Below are 20,990 nucleotides of genomic sequence, written 5' to 3'. Positions count from 1 at the left end.
ATTACTAAAGAAATATACATACATAGATACATGCATTTACATAACATTTCAATAGAAATTACATGAAATTAATAGGAGATTCAAAGGTCCATGAACACCAACTAATGCAGCTGTGCTCTACAGTTTCATCCTATTGGGTTAAACTCGGTGTTCTTCATTTTAAAGAGCTATCTTTTTAGTTAACTAAAAGCCACTTTTTAAAGGTTTGCAGTTTTTTGGCTGGGTGTGGTAGTTCACACCTGTAATCCCAGCACTTTGGGAGGACGAGGCAGGCTAATCACTTGAGGTCAGGACTTCGAGACCAGCCTAGCCAACATGGTGAAACCCCATCTCTACTAAAAATACAAAAATTAGCCAGGCGTGGTGGTGGGTGCTTTTACTCTCAGCTACTTGGGAGGCTGAGGCAGGAGAATCACTTGAATCTGGGAGGTGGAGGCTATAGTGAGCCGAGATCAGGCCACTACACTCCAGCCTGGGCAACAGAGTGAGACTCTGCCTCAAAATAAAAAAGTCTGCAGGTTTTCTAAGTCATAAATAGGTAGTGAATAAGTGAAATACCAGCACAAGAGCAAACAGAACTTTGATGGTACAAAATGGATGTGCCTCAAACAACCCATGATATGTATGAGTCAGTAGACATGGCAAAGAAAGCATTTTCAGCTTAGTGGGAATGTGATTCTATCACCAACAGTTATCTATTTGGGGGGAAAACCAATTTGTATCTTCTGCTCAGTACCACATATTAAGCAATTCTTTGTAGATCAATACATTAGATATTTTAAAATTATGCTTAAAAAATGTAAGGGTGTTAATTATCTACTCTCTGAATATGCAATGATCAACACTTAATACTGAAATATTCAGATTTTTCATGTAGAATGAAGAAGTACCATAAGCACCTTATAAGTATAAAATGTATATGTGTGTGTATGAAACAAAGGATGACTATTCCCTTATTATATAAAATGGGCAACTCGAAAAGCTTGAAGAACCACATGGATAAGTGGGCAAAGGATGTAAATACAATTTACAATGGAAGAAATTCTGATGCTAATAAAACATAGAGGATATGCTTCATCAAAAAAATGTAAATTACATCAATGAGATACTATTGTTTGCTTACGAATTACCAAAGATCAAAAACTCATGGTAGAAGCCGGGTGTGGTGGCTCACACCTGTAATCCCAACATTTTGGGAGGCCGAGGTGGATCACCTGAGGTCAGGAGTTCGAGACCAACCTGGCCAACACGGTGAAACCCCGTCTCTACTAAAAATACAAAAAATTGGCCGGGCGTGGTGACTCATGCCTGTAATCCCAGCACTTTGGGAGGCCAATGTGGGCGGATTATGAGGTCAAGAGATGGAGACCATCTTGGCCAACATGGTGAAACCCCATCTTTACTAAAAATGCAAAAAAAAAATTAGCTGGATGTGGTGGTGTGTGCCTGTAGTCCTAGCTACTCGGGAGGCTGAGGCAGGAGAATTGCTTTAACCCAGGAGGTGGAGGTTGCAGTAGGCTGAGATCTCGCCATTGCACTCCAGTCTGGTGACAGAGAGAGACTCTGTCGCAAAAAACAAACAAACAAAAAAAATTAGCTGGACGTGGTGGCAGGTGCCTGTAATCCCAGCTACTTGCGAGGCTGAGGCAGGAGAACTGCTTGAACCTGGGAGGCAGAGGTTGCAGTGAGCCAAGATCATGCCATTGCACTCCAACCTGGGGAACAGACCAAGACTCCATTTCAAAAAAAAACAAAAAAAAAAACAAACAAACAAAAAACACTCGCGGCAGAGACTAGTCATTCTCAACCAAGTATCATTCTCTCTTTCCCGCTTACTAACAAAAACACTCATTTTGTGAGACGGCAATATGCCTAGATAAAAACTATATCCCTGGCATCTCTGGCTCATAGTCTTGGCCATCTGACACAATTTCAGCCAAAGAGATGTGTAAAAAAAAGGGAACTTAAAACTCCTCGGGGAGAGGGAATGCTCAGCGCTCAGCATGCCTGTCCCTTTTTCCTTTTGCTTTTCTTCTTCCTGACTGCAGCCCAGATCCCAACCCAATGCTGGAGGTGAAGTAGCCATCTTGTGATTCTGAGAGAATAAGCACTCACTAAGGATGCTTGAGACATTACTCATAATCAAATACTACTCCTAACTGGTGTGTTCAATGCCTGCATACATATCATAAATAAGCACTCACACATGGCTGATGGAAGTGTAAATTGGTACAACTTCTCTGGGAAACACTTTTGCAATAAGTATCAATAATCTTTTTTTTTTTTTGAGATGAAGTCTTGCTCTGTCGCCCAGGCTGGAGTGCAATGGCACAACCTCGGCTCACTGCAACCTCCACCTCCCAGGTTCAAGCGATTCTCCTGCCTAAGCCTCCTGAGTAACTGGGACTACAGGCGTGTGCCAGCACGCCCACCTAATTTTTGTATTTTTTTTTTTTTTTTTTTTTTTGAGACGGAGTCTCGCTCTGTTGCCCGGGCTGGAGTGCAGTGGCCGGATCTCAGCTCACTGCAAGCTCCACCTCCCGGGTTCACGCCATTCTCCTGCCTCAGCCTCCTGAGTAACTGGGACTACAGGCGCCCGCCACCTCGCCCGGCTAGTTTTTTTTGTATTTTTAGTAGAGACGGGGTTTCACCGTGTTAGCCAGGATGGTCTCGATCTCCTGACCTCGTGATCCACCCGTCTCGGCCTCCCAAAGTGCTGGGATTACAGGCTTGAGCCACCGCGCCCGGCCTAATTTTTCTATTTTTAGTAGAGACGGGATTTCACCATGTTGGCCAGGATGGTCTGGATCTCCTGACCTTGTGATCCGCTCTCCCTGGCCTCCCAAAGTGTTGGGATACAGGCGTGAGCCACCATGCCCAGCCCAGATGTATTCTTAAGAGAGAAAAGCAAAGCACATAACAGTGTATAAAATGTTTCCAATTGAGTAAAAAAAAGTGGGGGTAAGAAAACATATACATGCATTTGCTTGTATATGTGTAAACTGTCTTCTGAGAAGATAAATTAAAAAACTGATGGCCGGGTGTGGTGGCTCATGCCTGTAATCCCAGCACTTTGGGAGGCCGAGACGGGCGGATCACGAGGTCAGAAGATCGAGACCACCCTGGCTAACATGGTGAAACCAGTCTCTATTAAAAAATACAGAAAATTAGCCGGGCGTGGTGGTGGGCGCCTGTAGTCCCAGCTACTTGGGAGGCTTGAGGCAGAGCTTGCAGTGAGGGGAGATTGCGCCACTGCACTCCAGCCTGGGTGACAGAGCAAGACTCCTTCTCAAAAACAAACAAACAAAACTGATAACACTAGATGACTCCAGGTGGGGAACTACAAGACTATGTAACAGGGCTGGGAAGGAAACTTTTCATTGTATAACCTCACATACTTTGGCCCCTCTAAGGTTTCATGGTGATCCATCCTAAGTAAATGATCAGAGATATAAACATTTACATATAAAGATATTCACTCTAAATTTACTAATTGTAAAAACTTGAAAATAGCCTAAATGTTAGAAATTACATATATATTAGGTATATCCATGGAACTGATATCTTGTAGCCATTAAAAATATTATTTATAAACAATGGCATAAGAACATGCTTATGATATAATATTAACTTAAAAGGCCAGATATCTCTATTGGTTTGCGATTTTTACAGTTAATTTCTAGTCAGTCAATGTAGAGTAGCAACAACAATGTATATGTTAATAACCCTGATAGCATAAACAAAAAAATATGGTTCACAGAAGGTTACAAAAGGGAATGTACCCCTCCCCTACAAATGTACTTTTACTTAATCCATACTCACCTCCAAGAGTCTCTGAATGTACCACATACGTTTCATGCCCTTCTACTTTGCATCCTTGCGGCAAATGTCCTTCTCCTAGATTTACCTAATTCTGATTCATTCGCCCAACATCCATTTAGTGAATAACTTCATGAGTTACTGTACTAACTCACCCTTCAAAATTCAGCTTTAGATTTACTTCCCACAAGGGAAAACATGGTTCACAGAAGGTTACAAAAGGACCCTAGGGTTACCAACAACTATATCTTACAAAGTAGGTAATCAAGAGAGATTGACGGCCTGTAATCACAGCACTTTGGGAGGCCAAGGCAGGTGAATCACTTGAGGTGAGTAGTTCGAGACCAGCCTAGCCAACATGGCAAAATGCCATCTCTACTAAAAATACAAAAAAATTAGCTGGGTGTGGTGATGCGCGCCTATAGTCCCAGCTACTTTGGAGGCTGAGGTATGAGAATCGCTTGAACCCAGGAGACAGAGGCCGCAGTGAGCCAAGATCGCACCACTGCACTCCAGCCTGGGCCACAGAGTGAGACTTTTGTCTCAAAAAAAAAAAAAAAAAAAAAGGCCGGGCCCAGTGGCTCAAGCCTGTAATCCCAGCACTTTGGAGGCCGAGACAGGCAGATCACGAGGTCAGGAGATCGAGACCATCCTGGCTAATACGGTGAAACCCCGTCTCTATTAAAAAATACAAAAAACTAGCCGGGCAAGGTGGCGGGCGCCTGTAGTCCCAGCTACTCGGGAGACTGAGGCAGGAGAATGGCGTAAACCCGGGAGACGGAGCTTGCAGTGAGCTGAGATCCGGCCACTGCACTCCAGCCTGGGCGACAGAGCGAGACTCCGTCTCAAAAAAAAAAAAAAAAAAAAAAATTGGCTGGGCGCGGTGGCTCACGCCTGTAATCCCAGCACTTTGGGGGGTCGAGGCGGGCGGATCACAAGGTCAGGAGATCGAGACCACAGAGAAACCCCATCTCTACTAAAAATACAAGACATTAGCCGGGAGCAGCGGCGGGCGCCTGTAGTCCCAGCTACTCGGGAGGTTGAGGCAGGAGAATGGCGTGAACCCGGGAGGCGGAGCTTGCAGTGAGCCGAGATTGCGCCGCTGCACTCCAGCCTGGGCGGCAGAGTCAGACTCCGTCTCAAAAAAAAAAAAAAAAAAAAAAGAATGACAGAAGTTGATCACAAGGTCAGGAGTTCAAGACCAGCCTGGCCAACATGGTGAAACTCCGTCTCTACTAAAAATACAAAAGTTAGCCAGGCATGGTGACACGTGCCTGTAATCCAGCTACTCGGGAGGCTGAGACAGGAGAATAGCTTGAACCCGGGAGGCGGAGATTGCAGTAAGCCAAGATCCCGCCACTGCACTCCAGCCTGGGACAGAGATACACTCCGTTTCAAAAAAATTAAAATAAAATAAAATAAAAATTTTAAAAAGATGGTATACACGTGTGATTTAAACCATAAAAATTTAAAAATGTATAGGGAAAAGACTATAAGGAACATGTCAAAATGTTAACATTGGTTGCTTCTGGGTGGTGGATTCACAGGTGGTTTCTTCTTTATAATTCCCTTTATTTGCAATATTTTCTAAATTTTCTATTGTGCTAACCAGAAAAATTTGACAGGAAAAATAAACTTGGAAATGATAGGAGAAAATAAAATTTAAAAATAGGCCTAAGTTTTCTTTCTTTTTGAGATAGAGTTTTGCTCTGTTGCCCAGGCTGGAGTGCAGTGGCACGGTCTCAGCTCACTGCAACCTCCACTTCCTGAGGTTCAAGCAATTCTCGTGTCTCAGCCTCTCAAGTAGCTGGGACTAAACGTGCATGCCACCACATGCAGCTAATTTTTGTATTTTTAGTAGAGATGGGGTTTTACCATGTTGACCACGCTGGTCTCAAACTCCTAACCTCAAGTGATCCACCCGCCTCAGCCTCCCAAAATGTTGGGATTAAAGGCATGAGCCACACTGGGCCTAGCCAATTTTTTTTTCCCCCTGAGACGGAGTTTCACACTTGTTGCCCAGGCTGGAGTGCAATGGTGCAATCTCAGCTCACTGCAACCTTGGCCTCCTGGGTTCAATCAATTTTTCTGCCTCAGCCTCCCAAGTAGCTGAGATGATAGGTGCCCGCCACCATTCCTGGCTGATTTTGTATTTTTAGTAGAGACGATGTTTCACCATTTTGGTCAGGCTGGTCTTGAACTCTTGACCTCAGGGGATCTGCCCACCTTGGTCTCCCCCAAAGTGCTGGGATTACAGGTGTGAGCCACCACGCCCGGCCCCAAATTTTTATTTTTTTATATCTTTTTTGAGACAGAGTCTCGCTCTGTGGCCCAGGCTGGAGTGCAGTGGCCAGATCTCAGCTCACTGCAAGCTCCGCCTCCCGGGTTTACGCCATTCTCCTGCCTCAGCCTCCCGAGCAGCTGGGACTACAGGCGCCCGCCACCTCGCCCGGCTAGTTTTTTGTATTTTTAGTAGAGACGGGGTTTCACCGTGTTAGCCAGGATGGTCTCGATCTCCTGACCTCGTGATCCGCCCGTCTCAGCCTCCCAAAGTGCTGGATTACAGGCTTGAGCCACCGCACCCGGCCCCCAAATTTTTTTTAAAAAGACACATTTACTGATTAACTCACTAACATAACACTTCTGATGAATGCCCTGCTACCCCTACCTCACCGCCTCCAACCTCAAGCAAACACCAAAAAGTCTAAATAAGGCAGGGTGAGAAGAGCAAGCCCTTTATCTGCTGGGGAACCACAGGTACTGAAATCCCAATGACCTCTATGGCAGACTGTTGCAGTAATGGCCCTCGGTGTGCTCATGTATCCTTGTATGCATGATCCTTTGCGATGTGACTTTGCAGTTCTCCTCTCAAAAGGTGCAATCTATTTCCCACCATGGGATCAAGGCTTGGCCATGTAACTTGTTTTAGCCAATGGGACAACATTAACATGACATAAGCAAAGGCTTGAAAAATGCTTGCACACTGGGGCTTGTCCTCTCTGGCTGCTAGAAACCTTTTGCCACCTTGTGGAAGAGCTTGGTAGACTAAAGACCATGTAGAGAGAAGCCTTAGCCATCTAAGTAGGTCTGAGACACCTGAAGGAGAACTTTTGAGACCATGCAGGCCCAGGCAAGCTGGCCTGGACTAGAAGAACAGCTCAGCCAACCACAGAATCATGAGAAATTATTAAATGTTATTTTAAGTCACTATGTTTTGGATAGACTGTTAAGCAGCAAAAACTAACTGAAGGATGCATCCTCAGTGTGAATACTATCCAGCCAAGGAGATGAAGAAAATTTTTCCATTATCCTCTAAACTCCATGTTCAACTCAATGGTCATTCTTCCCTCCTCAGAGATGGCCTTTCAGTATAGGTGATAATCTTGGACCTTATGGAGCTCAACACTCAGCAGAATTTCCCTCCTTGACAACAAAACTACCAGAGCACTGGGATGATGGTATCAGAACATTCTCAGAAGCCTCCGACTGCTTGCTAAAATCTGTTCAAGGTCTTCCTTTTATCTCAAACCATATAGTATCAAATGTAACATGCTCCATTACCTCTGATTTTATTGGACTAATTACATAAACTCTGTGTCTTATTAGTCATTTTAGCTCCAGAACCTAACACAGTGCCTGACACACAGCAGACACTCAAATGTTTGCTGAATAAACAAATGAGTGACTGATTCAGGTCTTCTGACATTAAATATCCCTCCTACCTCAAGTCTATTTTTCCCTGACCACCCCTACAGAGTTTAAGAGACAGAATACTAGATTACCTTTAGGACTCCATGGAGCATCATCTGAATTCTTCTTTTTCTTGGGTCGAGATTTCAAAGCAGGGTCATCATCGTCAGACTCCAGCGAAGGATAGACTGCAGGGAGAGGGGAAAACAGGGTAAAATGAGATTTCATCCAAAGGGTGAAGACAGAATGACACCTACTCCAGCTCCTACCCTTCCCCTAAAAATGTACCTTTTACTTAATCCGTACTCAACTCCAAGAGTCTCTGAATGTACCACATACATTTCATGTCGTTCTACTTTGCATCCTTGCGGCAAATGTCCTTCTCCTAGATTCACCTAATTCTGATTCATTCACCCAACATCCATTTAGTGAATAACTTCATGAGTTACTTTATTTACTCACCCTTCAAAATTCAGCTTTAGATTTACTTTCCACAAGAACTCTGCCCTCCCTCTCCTAATCTGATTGAGATGCCTCCTACTTGGCTCTCCATAGCATCCTGTGCCATCCCTCTACTGAAGCTGTTATATAGTATTTAAGAGCTGATTAGTAAATCTGTTGCCTCCAATTTAACATGAGGGCAGGAACATGTATTATTTATTTCAAATTAAGGGAGCCTACTAACACAATGAAGCATAAGTTCTCAGTAACTGTTTACTACGTGAATGAAGAAATAAACGGTATATGCTTAACGCACACAAAGGGAACAAAAAGATCACCTGGGCTAAAAAAAACAAACATTCCATCAAAAAGTAGGTGAAGGATATGAACAGACACTTCTCAAGAGAAGACATTTATCCAGCCAACAAACATATGAAAAAATACTCAACATCACTGGTCATTAGAGAAATGCAAATCAAAACCACAATGAGATACCATCTCATGTCAGTTAGACTGGTGATCATTAAAAAGTCAGGAAACAACAGATGCTGGAGAGGATGTGGAGAAATAGGAATGCTTTTACACTGTTGGTGGGTGTATAAATTAGTTCGACCATTGTGGAAGACAGTGTGGCGATTCCTCAGGGATCTAGAACCAGAAATACCATTTGACCCTGCAATCCCATTACTGGGTATATACCCAGAGGATTATAAATCATTCTACTATAAAGACACATGCACACGTATGTTTATTGTGGCACTGTTCACAATAACAAAGACTTGGAACCAACCCAAATGCCCATCACTGATAGACTGGATAAAGAAAATGTGGCACACATATACTATGGAATACTATGCAGCCATAAAAAGGATGAGTTCGTATCCTTTGCAGGGACATGGATGAAGTTGGAAACCATCATTCTCAGCAAACTAACACAGGAACAGAAAACCAAACACCACATGTTCTCATTCATAAGTGAGAGTTGAACAGTGAGAACACATGAACACAGGGAGGGAAACATCATACACTGGGGCCTGTCAGCGGGAGGGGGGCTAGGGGAGGGATAGCATTAGGAGAAATATCTAATGTAGATGACAGGTTGATGGGTGCAGCAAACCACCATGGCACATGTATACCTATGTAACAAGCCTGCACGTTCTGCACATGTATCCCAGAAAAGTAAAATTTAAAAAAAGGAAAAAAGAAAGAAAATATGGTGTGTACACACAGCAGAGTTATTATGCAGCCTTAAAAAAAGGAAATCTATCACATACTACAACATGGATAAACACGGAAGATATTAGGCTACGAAAAAAAGGCCAGAACAAATACTATACAATTCCACTCTTACAAAGTATCTAAAGGTGTCAAAATCATAGAAATAGGAAGTAGAGGCCGGGCGCAGTGGCTCATGCCTGTAATCCCTGCACTCTGGGAGGCTGAGGCAGGTGGATCACCTGAGGTCACAAGTTTGAGACCAGCCTGGCCAACATGATGAAACTCTGTCTCTATTAAAAATACAAAAAAGTAGCTGGGTGTGGTGGCACACACCTGTAATCCCAGCTACTCAGGAGGCTGATGCAGGAGAATCACTTGAACCTGGGAGGCAGAGGTTGCAGTGAGCCAGAATCACGCCACTGGATGACCAATGGGTGGGGGAGGAATTAAAGTGTTTAGGGTTGAACAGTTTAAGTGTTGCAAGATGAAAAAGTTATAGAGATCTGTTGCACAACAATGTGAATATACTTAACAGTACTGAACTGTACACTTTAAAATGATTAAGACGGTAAATTTGTCAATTCTAACAGAGCTTAAAGGTAAATAACGGAAAAAAGATGGTAAATTTAATGGTATGTTTTTTACAAAAAAAATATGCGCACGCACACACACATGAAGAGGGTGCAGGGAGGGAGGAGTGACACCACTGATAATGGAGTAATAGGGAGCTCCAAGGATCTGTCTCTCCACTGAAACAACCATCAACCTGGCAAAAACTGTCAGAACAACTTTTATGGAACTCTGGAGTTCAATAAAAATCTCACAACAAGAAAGGGGGTGATTAACAAAGAAAAAGGCTGCTAAAATCATGTCTTTAAGAAACTCCAGATGCAGGTAGATTACTTGAGGTCAGGAGTTCGAGACCAGCCTCGCCAACATGGCGAAACCCTGTCTCTACTAAAAATACAAAAATCAGCCAGACATGGTAGCACATGCCTGTAATCCTAGCTACTCAGGAGGCTGAGGCACGAAGCTTGCTTGAACCCGGGATATAGAGGTTGCAGTGAGCCAAGATTGTACCACTGTACTCCTGTCTGCCAAACAAAGAAAGTTGTCAGGAAATCTCTATCAGAAAATCTCAGCTTACTAATGAGGCTAAGGAATGGAGACTCTAACTGCACAATAAGGAATACAATCTTTGTAAAAAGTAGCTGGGAAAAGTCACTAAACAACAGATGACTGTAGTTCATAACAAGCAACAAAAGCAAACTGAGGAAGGAAAATCTGACTACCAGAATAAACCACATTATAATATTCAAAATGTCCAGTTTCCAACAAAAAAAAATCACGAGGCATGCAACGAAAAGGGAAGTATGGCCCATTTACAGGAAAAAAAAAAGAGAAACTGACAAAAACTGTCCCTAAGGAAGCTTTGACATTGTATTTACCATACAAAGACTTTAAATCAACTATGCTGAAAGAGCAAAAGGAAACCACTGACAAAGAACAAAAGGAAACCAGAAGAATGATGTCTCAACAAACAGAACAAAAAGCAGCAACAGAAAGATAACTGGAATACCTCTAATACATAAAAATTAAACATACTTTTAAATAAACATGGGTCAAAGAGGAGATCCCACAGGAAAACAGAAAATGTTTCCATTAATAAAAATGAAATTGTAACATAAAACTTGGGGATGCAACTAAAGTTCTGCTTAAAGGAAATTTAAAGTGCTAAATGTTTACATTAGAAATTAAAAATATCTCATGAGAAAGGAATCATTACAACCGATATCACAGAAATACAAAGGTAGAGACTATGAACAACTATACACCAACAAATTGGAAACTGGGAAGAAATGGATAAATTCCTGGACACATATAACCTACCATGCTTGAACCATGAAGAAACAGAAAACCTGAATAAATAAGAAGTAATGAGACTGAAGCAGTAATAAGTCTGCCATCAAAGAAATGCCCAGAATCTGATGGATTCACTGCTGAATTCTACCAGACATTAAAACAACAATTCTGCCTTAACTCAAAAAACTGAAGAGGAGGGAATACTTCCACAAAACTCATTCTATGAGGCCAGCTTTATCCTGATACCAATACAACAATTAAAACTACAGGCCTGGCCGGGCACGGTAGCTCACGTCTGTAATCCCAGCACTTTGGAAGGCCAAGGCAGGCAGATCACCTGAAGTCAGGAGTTAGAGATCGGTCTGGCCAATATGGCGAAACCCCATCTCTACTAAAAATACAAAAAATTAGCTGGGCGTGATGGTGGGCACCTGTAATCCCAGTTACTTGGAGGCTGAGGCAGGAGAATCGCTTGAACCCAGGAGGCGGAGGTTGCAGTGAGCTGAGACTGCACCACCGCACTCCAGCCTAGGTGACAGAGCAAGAATCCATCTCAAAAAATAAAAATAAAAGAAATGATAAACAAATTTAGTAAAGATGGCTGGATGCAGTGGCTCAAGCCTGTAATCCCAGCACTTTGCGAAGCTGAGACGGGCAGACAGCTTGAGCTCAGGAGTTCAAGACCAACCTGGGCAACATGGTAAAACCTCGTCTCTACTAGAAATGCAAAAATTAGCTGGGTGTGGTGGCGGGCGCCCGTAGTCCCAGCTACTTGGGTGGTTGAGGTGAAAGGATCACTTGAGTCCGGAGGACAAAGGTTGCAGTGAGCTGAGATCATGCTACTGCACTCCAGCCTGGGTGACAGAACGACACTGTCTCAAAAACAAACAAACAAACAAACAAACAAACAAACAAAACAAACAAAAAAAACAGTAAAGTTGCAGGATACAAAATCAACATACAAAAATCAGTAGCATTTACATGTGCTAACAGCGAACGATCTAAAAAAAAACTTTTAAAAAAGCAATCCCCTTTACAATAGCTACAAAAAACTTAATATACCTGGGAATAAATTTAACCAAATAATTGCAAGATCTCTACAAGGAAAACTACAAAACACTGATGAAAAAAATTGAAGGGGACACACAAAAAATGGAAAGATCTCATATGCACATGGATTGGAAGAACTAATATTGCTAAAATATCTATACTACCCAAAAATGATCTATAGATTCTATGCAATCCCTAACAAAATACCAATGACATTCTTCACAGAAATAGAAAAAGCAATCCTAAAATTCATATAACATTGCAAAAGATGTCAAGTAACTAAAACCATCCTGAGCAGTAAGAACAAAGCTGGAGGCCTCATACTACCTGATTTCAATTATATTAGAAAGCTACAGTAAACAAAACAGCATGGTACTGGCACAAAAACAGATACATGGCCCAATGGAACAGCATAGAGAATCCAGAAATAAATCCACCCACTTATAGTCCACTCACTTTCCACAAAGGCACCAAGAACATTCACTGGGGAAAGAACAGTTTCTTTAATAAATGGTGTTGGGAAAACTGAATACCCATATGCAGAAGAATGAAACTAGACCTGTATCCTCACCATATACAAAAATCATTTCAAAATGGATTAAAGACTTAAATATAAGACCTGAAACTATGAAACTACTACAAGAAAATACTGGGGAAATGCTATAGGAACTCGGTCTGGGCAAAGATTGTTTTGGAGTAAGAACTCAAAAGCACAGGCACAAATGCAGAAATAGGCAAATATGATTACATTAAGCTAAAAAGCTTCTGTACAGCAAAGTAAACAATCAACAAAGTGCAGAGACAACCCACAGAATGGGAAAAAATATCTGCAAACTATCCATCTGACAAGGGATTAATAACTAAAATATATAAGGAACTCAATAGCAAAACAAACAAAACAAACAAATAATCCCATTTAAAAATGGGCGAAATACCAGCACAGACATTTCTCAAAAAAAGACACAGAAATGGCTAACAGGAGCTCCTAAAGGAAGTACTAAATATAGGAAGGAAAACCATACCAGCCACTATAAACACACTGAAGTACACAGACCAGTGACACTATGATGTAACCACATAAACAAGTCTACAAAATAACCAGCTACCATCATGATGATAGGATTAAATTCACACATAACAATATTAACCTTAAATGTAAATGGGCTAAATGCCCCCAATTAAAAGACACAGAATGGCAAGCTGGATAGAGTCAGACCCATCAGTATGCTGTGTTCAGGAGAGCCATCTTAATGCAGACACACATAAGCTCAAAACGAAGGGAGGAGAAAAATTTACCAAGCAAATGAACAACGAAAACAGCAGGGGTCACAATCCTAGTTTCTGACAAAACAGACTTTAAACCAACAAAGATCAAAAATGACAAAGAAGAGCATTACATAATGGTAAAGGGTTCAATTCCACAAGAAGACCTAACTATCCTAAATATATACGTACCCAATATAGGAGCACCCAGATTCATAAAGCAAGTTCGTAGAGACCTACAAAGAGACTTAGACTCCCATACAATAATAGTGGGAGACTTTAATACCCCACTGACATATTAGATCATCAAGACAGAAAATTAACAAAGATATTCAGAACCTGAACTCAGCTCTGGATCAAGTGGACCTGATAGATACCTACAGAACTCTCCACCCAAAAACAACAAAATATACATCTTCTCATCACCACATGGCACTTTAAAATTGATCACATAATGAGAGGTAAAACACTCCTCAGCAAATGCAAAAGAAGTGAAATCATAATAGTCTCTCAGACCACAGCACAATAAAATTAGAACTCAAAACTAAGAAATTCACTCGAAACCACACAACTACATGGAAACTGAACAACCTGCTCCTGAATGACTCCTGGTAAATGAAATTAAGGCAAAAATCAAGAAGTTCTTTGAAACTAATGAGAACAAAGAGAATGTATAAGAATCTCTGGGACACAGCTAAACCAGTGTTAAGAAGGAAATCTGTAGCACTAAATGCCACATCAAGAAGCTAGAAAGATCTCAAAATTCACAACTAAAAGAACTAGAGAACCAAGAGCAAACAAATCCCAAAGCTAGCAGAAGACAAGAAATAACCAAGATCAGAGCCGAACTGAAGGAGACAGAGACACGAAAAACCCTTCAAAAAAATCAACAAATCCAGGAGCTTCTTTTTTGAAAAAATTGATAGACCACTAGCTAGACTAATGAAGAACAAAAGAGAGAAAATCAAACAGACACAATCAGAAACGATAAGGGAGACATTATCACTGACCCCACAGAAATACAAACCACCATCAGAGAATACTATAATACCTCTATGCACATAAACTAGAAAATCTAGAAGAAATGGATGAATTCCTGGACACATACACCCTCCCAAGAATTAACTAGGAAGAACTGAATCCCTGAATAGACCATAATGAGTTTGGAATTGAGGCAGTAATAATAGCTTACCGACCAAAAAAAGCCCAGGACCAGAGATATTTATAGCTGAATTCCACCACAGGTACAAAGAAGAGCTGGTACCATTTCTACTGAAACTATTTCAAAAAACTGAAAAGAAGGGACTCCTTCCTAACTCATTTTATAAGGCCAGCATCATCCCAATACCAAAACCTGGCAGAGATACAACAAAAAAAGAAAACTTCGGCCGACTGCGGTGGCTCACGCCTGTAATCTCAGCACCTTGGGAGGCCGAGGCAGGCAGACCACGAGGTCAAGAGATCGAGACCATCCTGGCCAACATGGCGAAACCCCGTCTCCACTAAAAATACAAAAATTAGCTGGGTGTAGTGGTGTGCGCTTGTAGTTCCAGCTACTTGAGAAGCTGAGGCAGGACAATCACTTGAACCCAGGAGGCAGAGGTTGCAGTGAGCAGAGATCATGTCACTGCACTCCAGCCTGGTGACAGAGCGAGACGCCATCTCAAAAAAAAAAAAAAAAAAAAAAAGAAAGAAAACTTCAAGCCAACATCCCTGATGAACATTGATGCAAAAATCCTCAATAAAACACAAGCAAACTGAATCCAGCAGCACATCTAAAAGCTTATCCACCACAATCAGGTTGGCTTCATCCCTGGGATGCAAAGTTGGTTCAACATATGCAAATTAATAAATGTAATTCATCACACAAACAGAACTAAAGTCAAAAACATGATTATCTCAATAGATGCAGAAAAGATCTTTGATAAAATTCAACATCCCTTCATGTTAAAAACTCTCAATTATCTAGGTATTGAAGGAACATACCTCAAAATAATAAGAGCCATACATGAAAAACCCACAATTCATACTAAATGGGCAAAAGATGGAAGCATTCCCCTTGAAAACTGGCACAAGACAAGAATGCCCTTTCTCGCCACTCCTATTCAACATAGCATTGGAAGTTCTGGCCAGGGCAACCAGGCAAGAGAAAGAAATAAAGGGTATTCCAATAGGGAGAGAGGAAGTAACATCATCTTTGTTTTCAGATGACATGATCCTATATCTAAGAAAACCCCATCGTCTCAGCCCAAAAGTTTCTTCAGCTGATAAGCAACTTCAGCAAAGTATCAGGATACAAAATCAATGTGCAAAAGTCACAAGCATTTCTTTACACCAACAACAGACAAGCAGAGAGCCATATCATGAATGAACTCCCATTCACAATTGCTACAAAAAGAATATAATATCTATGAATACAGATAACAAGAGAAATGAAGGACCTCTGCAAGGAGAACTACAAACCACTGATCAAGGAAATGAGAGAGGACACAAACAAACGGAAAAATATTCCATGCTCATGGACAGAAAGAATCAATATCATGAAAATGGCCATGCTGCCCAAAGTAATTTACAGATTCAATGCTATTCCCATTAAACCACTACTGACATTCTTCACTGAATTAAAGAAACTACTTGAAAATTCATATTGAATGAAAAAAGAGCCCAAATAGCCAAGGCAACCCGAAGCAAAAAGAACAAAGCTGGAGGCATCACGCTACCCAACTTCATACTACAAGCCTACAGTAACCAAAACAGCATGGAACTGGTACAAAGACAGACACATAGACCAATGAACAGAATAGAGAACCCAGAAATTAGACCACACACCTACAAACATCTCATCTTCGACAAACCTGACAAAAACAAGCAATAGAGAAAGGATTCTCTATTTAATAAGTGGTGCTGGGGAGAACCAGGTAGCCATATGCAGAAAATTGAAACTGGATCCCTTCCTTATACCATATACAAAAATTAACGCAAGATGAATGAAGGATCTAAATGTAAAACCCAAACTATAAAACCCTAGAAGAAAATCTAGGCAACACTATTCAGGACATAGGCACGGGCAAAGATTTTATGACAAAAATGCCAAAAGCAATTGCAACAAAAGTAAAAATTGACAAATGGGATCTAATTAAAGAACTTCTGCACAACAAAAGAAACTATCATCAGAGTGAACAACCTACAGAATGGGAGAAAAATTTTGCAATATAAGCATCTGGCAAAGGTATGACATCCAGAGTATATGAGGAACTTAAATTTATAAGAAAACAACCCCATTAAAAAGTGGCCTAGGACAAGAACAGACACTTCTCAAAAGAAGACATTCGGCCGGGTGCGGTGGCTCACTCCTGTAATCCCAGCACTTTGGGAGGCCGAGGCAGGTGGATCACGAGGTCAGGAGATCGAGACCATCCTGGCTAACATGGTGAAACCCCATCTCTACTAAAAATACAAAAAAATTAGCCGGGCATGGTGGCGGACGCCTGTAGTCCCAGCTACTTGGGAGGCTGAGGCAGGAGAATGGCGTGAATCTGGGAGGCAGAGCTTGCAGTGAGATGAGATCTCGCCACTGCACTCCAGCCTGGCTAACAGAGCGAGACTCTGTCTCCAAAAAAAAAAGAAGAAGACATTCATGGGGCCATCATATGAAAAACAAACTCAACATCACTGATCATTAGAGAAATGCAAATCAAAACCACAGTGAGACACTATCTCACACCAGCAGAATGGCAATTAAAAAAACAACAGATGCTGGTGAGGTTGCAGAGAAAAAGGACGCTTTTACACTGTTGGTGAGAGTGTAAATTACTTCAAGCATTGTGGAAGGCAGCATGGTGATTCCTCAAAGATCTAGAGGCAGAACTACCATTTGACCCAGTAATCCTATCACTGGGTATATACCCAAAGGAATATAAATCATTCTATTATAAAGACATGCACACGTATGTTCACTGCAGCAGTATTCACAATAGCAAGGACATGGAATCAACCAAAACGCCCATCAATGATAGACTGGATAAAGAAAAGCTGGTACATATACAGCATGGAATATTATGCAGTCATAAAAAGGAACGAGATCACGTCCATTGCAGTGACATGGATGGAGCTGGAAACTTATTCTCAGCAAACTAGCACAGGAACAGAAAATTAAATACCACACGTTCTCATTTATAAGTGGGAGCTGAACGACGAGAACACATGGACACATGGGAGCGGGGGAACAATATATACTAGGGCCTATCGGTGGCAACGAGGGAGAGTATAAGGAAGAATAGCTAATGGATGCTGGGCTTAATACCTAGGTGATAGGTTGGTCTGTGCAGTAAACCACCATGGCACATGTTTACCTATGTATAAACCTGCACATCCTGTACATGTACCCCAGAACATAAAAGTTGAAAAAAAAAAAGGCTCGACAGGTATATGGGGAAAAATGTCCAATATCACTCATCATCAGGGAAACAGAAATCAAAACCACAATGAGAAATCATCTCACCTCAGTCAGAATGGCTATTATCAAAAGACAAGAAGTAACAAATGCTGGAAAGGATTTGTTACTCTTCAGCATTTGGAGAAAGAGGAACATTCATACACTGTTGGTGGGAATATAAGGTAGTACAACTATCATGGAAAACAGTACGGAGAAAGTAAAAATAGAACTACCATATGATCCAGCAATTCCACTGCTGGGCATATCCAAAAGGAAATAAATCAGTATATCAAAGAGATATCTGCATTCCCATGTTCACTGCAATATTATTCACAATAGCCAAGACATGGAATCAACTAAGTGTCCATCAATGGACAAACGAGTGAAATTAAGAAATGTGGTATATATAAACAATGGAATATTATTCAGCCATAAAACAAATGAAATCCTGTCACTTGCGGTAAAATGAATGAAAATGGAGATCATTATATTAAGTGAAATAAGCCAGGAATAGGCAGACAAATATTGCATGTTCTCACTCATATGTGAGACCTAAAAAAGTGGATCTCACAGAGGTGGAGAGTAGAATGGTGGTTACCAGAGGCTGGGAAAGGCAGCAGGGGATGAAAAATAGTTGGTTAATGTGTACAAAAATACAGTTAGACAGAAGGAATAAATTCTAGCATTCACTAGTACAGTCAGGAAATTACAGTTAATAATTTATTGTGTATTTCAAGACAGCTAGAAGAGAATTATGTTTCTGACACAAAAATAAAGGTTTGATGATAGATATATCACTAAGCTTAACTTCATCATTACACATTGTATATGCGTATCAAAATATCACATGTATCCCCAAAATATATACAATATGCTGTTAATATATCAACTTTATAAAATACTAAAACAAAACAAGAAAAAGGCTGAGCATGGTGGCTCCGCCTGTAATCCCAGTACTTTGGGAGGCCAAGGTGGGCGGATCACTTGAGGTCAGGAGTTCGAGACCAGCCTGGTGAAATCCCATCTCTACTAAAAATGCAAAAATTAGCTGGGCATGGTGGCGCGTGACTGTAATCCCAGCTACTTGGGAGGCTGAGGCAGGAGAACCACTTGAACCTGGGAGGCGGAGGTTGGAGCGAGCCGAGACTGTGCCACTGCACTCCAGCCTGGGTGACAGAGCAAGACTCTTAGTCTCAAAAAAAAACAAAAAACAAAAAAAAACTCAAAAATAGAATAAAAGTAAAAATAGAAAAAAAAGATATGAAAAAGTTCTCAAATAAATAATCTAAATAATCATCTCTGAAATCAGAAAAAGAATAAAATAAAACTACAGCAATCTTAACTACATTAAGAGCGGAATGTAATTGACAAAGATAAAACATAGAAAATGAACAAAAAATATTGAAAAGATCAATTAATTGACACAATAAGGCCTGGCTCACACTGTAATCCCAGTACTTTGGGAGGTCCAGAAGAGATGATCACTTGAGGTCAGGAGTTTGACACAAGGCTATGCAACATAGTGAGACCCCCATCTCCATAAAAATAAAAAATCAGCCACTGGCATGCACCTGTAGTCCTAAAAACAACTTTTTAAGTTAAAAAAAAAAAAAAGACAAAGTGCCAGCAATTGCAAAGAAAAAAAAAAGAGAGAGGGAGAGAGAGAAGAAACAATTCACCAATATCAAGAATGAAAAGGGAAGAGGGGGATATCACTAAAGACCCCATAGACATTAAAGAATAATAGGGGAATTCTACAAACAACTCTATGCCCATAAATTCTGTAAGTTATATGAAACAGACCAATTCCTTGAAAGACACAAATTATAAAAACTCACCCAAACTCTTCCCCTCTTTTCACTACTGCACTTGGCTAGTCTTAATTTAAATAAATAACTCACCTAAAAATCAAACAGATAACCTGAAAATTCTGTATCTACTAAAGAAAATAAATCCAGGCTGGGTGTGGTGGCTCATGCCTAAAATCCCAGTACTTGGGAGGCCCAGGCGGACGGATTACTTAAGGTCAGGAGTTCAAGAACAGCCTGGTCAACATGGTAAAACCTCATCTCTACTAGGAAAAAAAAAAAAAAAATTGGCCGGGCATGGTGGCACACACCTTCAGTCTCAGCTACTCAGGAGGCTGAGAATCACTTGAATGCAGGAGGCAGCGGGTGCAGTGAGCCAAGATCGTGGCACTGCACTCCAGCCTGGGTGACAGAGCAAGACTGGCTCAAAAAATGAAGAAAAGAAAACAAAAAGAAAAATTCATAGTTAAATCCTGAACAAGAAATCTTAACAATGCATTCAAAATGTCTGTTTGACACTTCAAAAAAGAGGATATATGAATGGTGAACAATAATATCCATTGTTTATATACACCACATTTCTTAATTTCACTATTATTATCATTAGCCATTAGATTAACCATTAAATGAGATATCACTATACATTTATTAGGATGATTAAAATAACTATATTGACAAAACCAAGTGCTGAGGAGTATGTAGAGCAACTGGAATTCACATATTGCTAGTGGGAACGTAAAATAACCATTCTGGGAAACAGTTGAGTAGGTTTTTTTTGTTTGCTTTTTTTTTTTTTTGAGATGGAGTCTCGCTCTGTTGCCGGGGCTGGAGTGCAGTGGTGCCATCTCAGCTCACTGCAAGCTCCGCCTCCCAGGTTCATGCCATTCTCTGCCTCAGCCTCTCGAGTAGCTGGGACTACAGGCACCCGCCACCACACCTGGCTAATTTTTTGTATTTTTAGTAGTAGAGACAGGGTTTCACCTTGTTAGCCAGGATGGTCTCGATCTCCTGACCTTGTGATCCACCTACCTCGGCCTCCCAAAGTGCTGGGATTACAGGCATGAGCCACTGCACCCAGCCTCTTTTTTTTTTGAGATGGGAGTCTCACTCTGTCCCCCAGGCTGGAGTACAGTGGCGCAATCTCGGTTCACTGCAACCTCCACCTCCCAGGTTCAAGTGACTCTTCTGCCTCAGCCTCCCGAATAGCTGGGACTACAGGCACCCGCCACCACACCTGGCTAATTTTTTGTATTTTTAGTAGAGACGGGGTTTCACCTTGTTAGCCAGGATGGTCTCGATCTCCTGACCTCGTGATCCACCTACCTCGGCCTCCCAAAGTGCTAGGATTACAGGCATGAGCCACTGCACCCAGCCTCTTTTTTTTTTGAGATGGAGTCTCACTC

General features: G+C 41.3%; 1 protein-coding gene across 8 annotated transcripts in view; it reads right to left on the bottom strand.

Annotated features, from left to right (window-relative positions):
- The window catches only part of PHF8 (PHD finger protein 8), a 118,292-nt gene that overhangs the window by 18,861 nt on the left and 78,441 nt on the right, over positions 1-20,990 (bottom strand). For all 8 annotated transcript variants that reach the window (XM_033202022.1, XM_033202020.1, XM_033202021.1 and 5 more), the window contains one exon: positions 7,602-7,697. In XM_033202022.1, the coding sequence (XP_033057913.1) occupies positions 7,602-7,697 (96 nt within the window). The remainder of the gene's footprint in view (positions 1-7,601; positions 7,698-20,990) is intronic.

This window comes from Trachypithecus francoisi, unplaced genomic scaffold (genome assembly GCF_009764315.1).
Source record: "Trachypithecus francoisi isolate TF-2019V2 unplaced genomic scaffold, Tfra_2.0 Lachesis_group6, whole genome shotgun sequence".
Lineage (NCBI taxonomy): Eukaryota > Metazoa > Chordata > Mammalia > Primates > Cercopithecidae > Trachypithecus > Trachypithecus francoisi.
The sequence above is the reverse complement of the archived record's forward strand: the minus strand, read 5'-3'. Positions and strand labels throughout refer to the sequence as shown.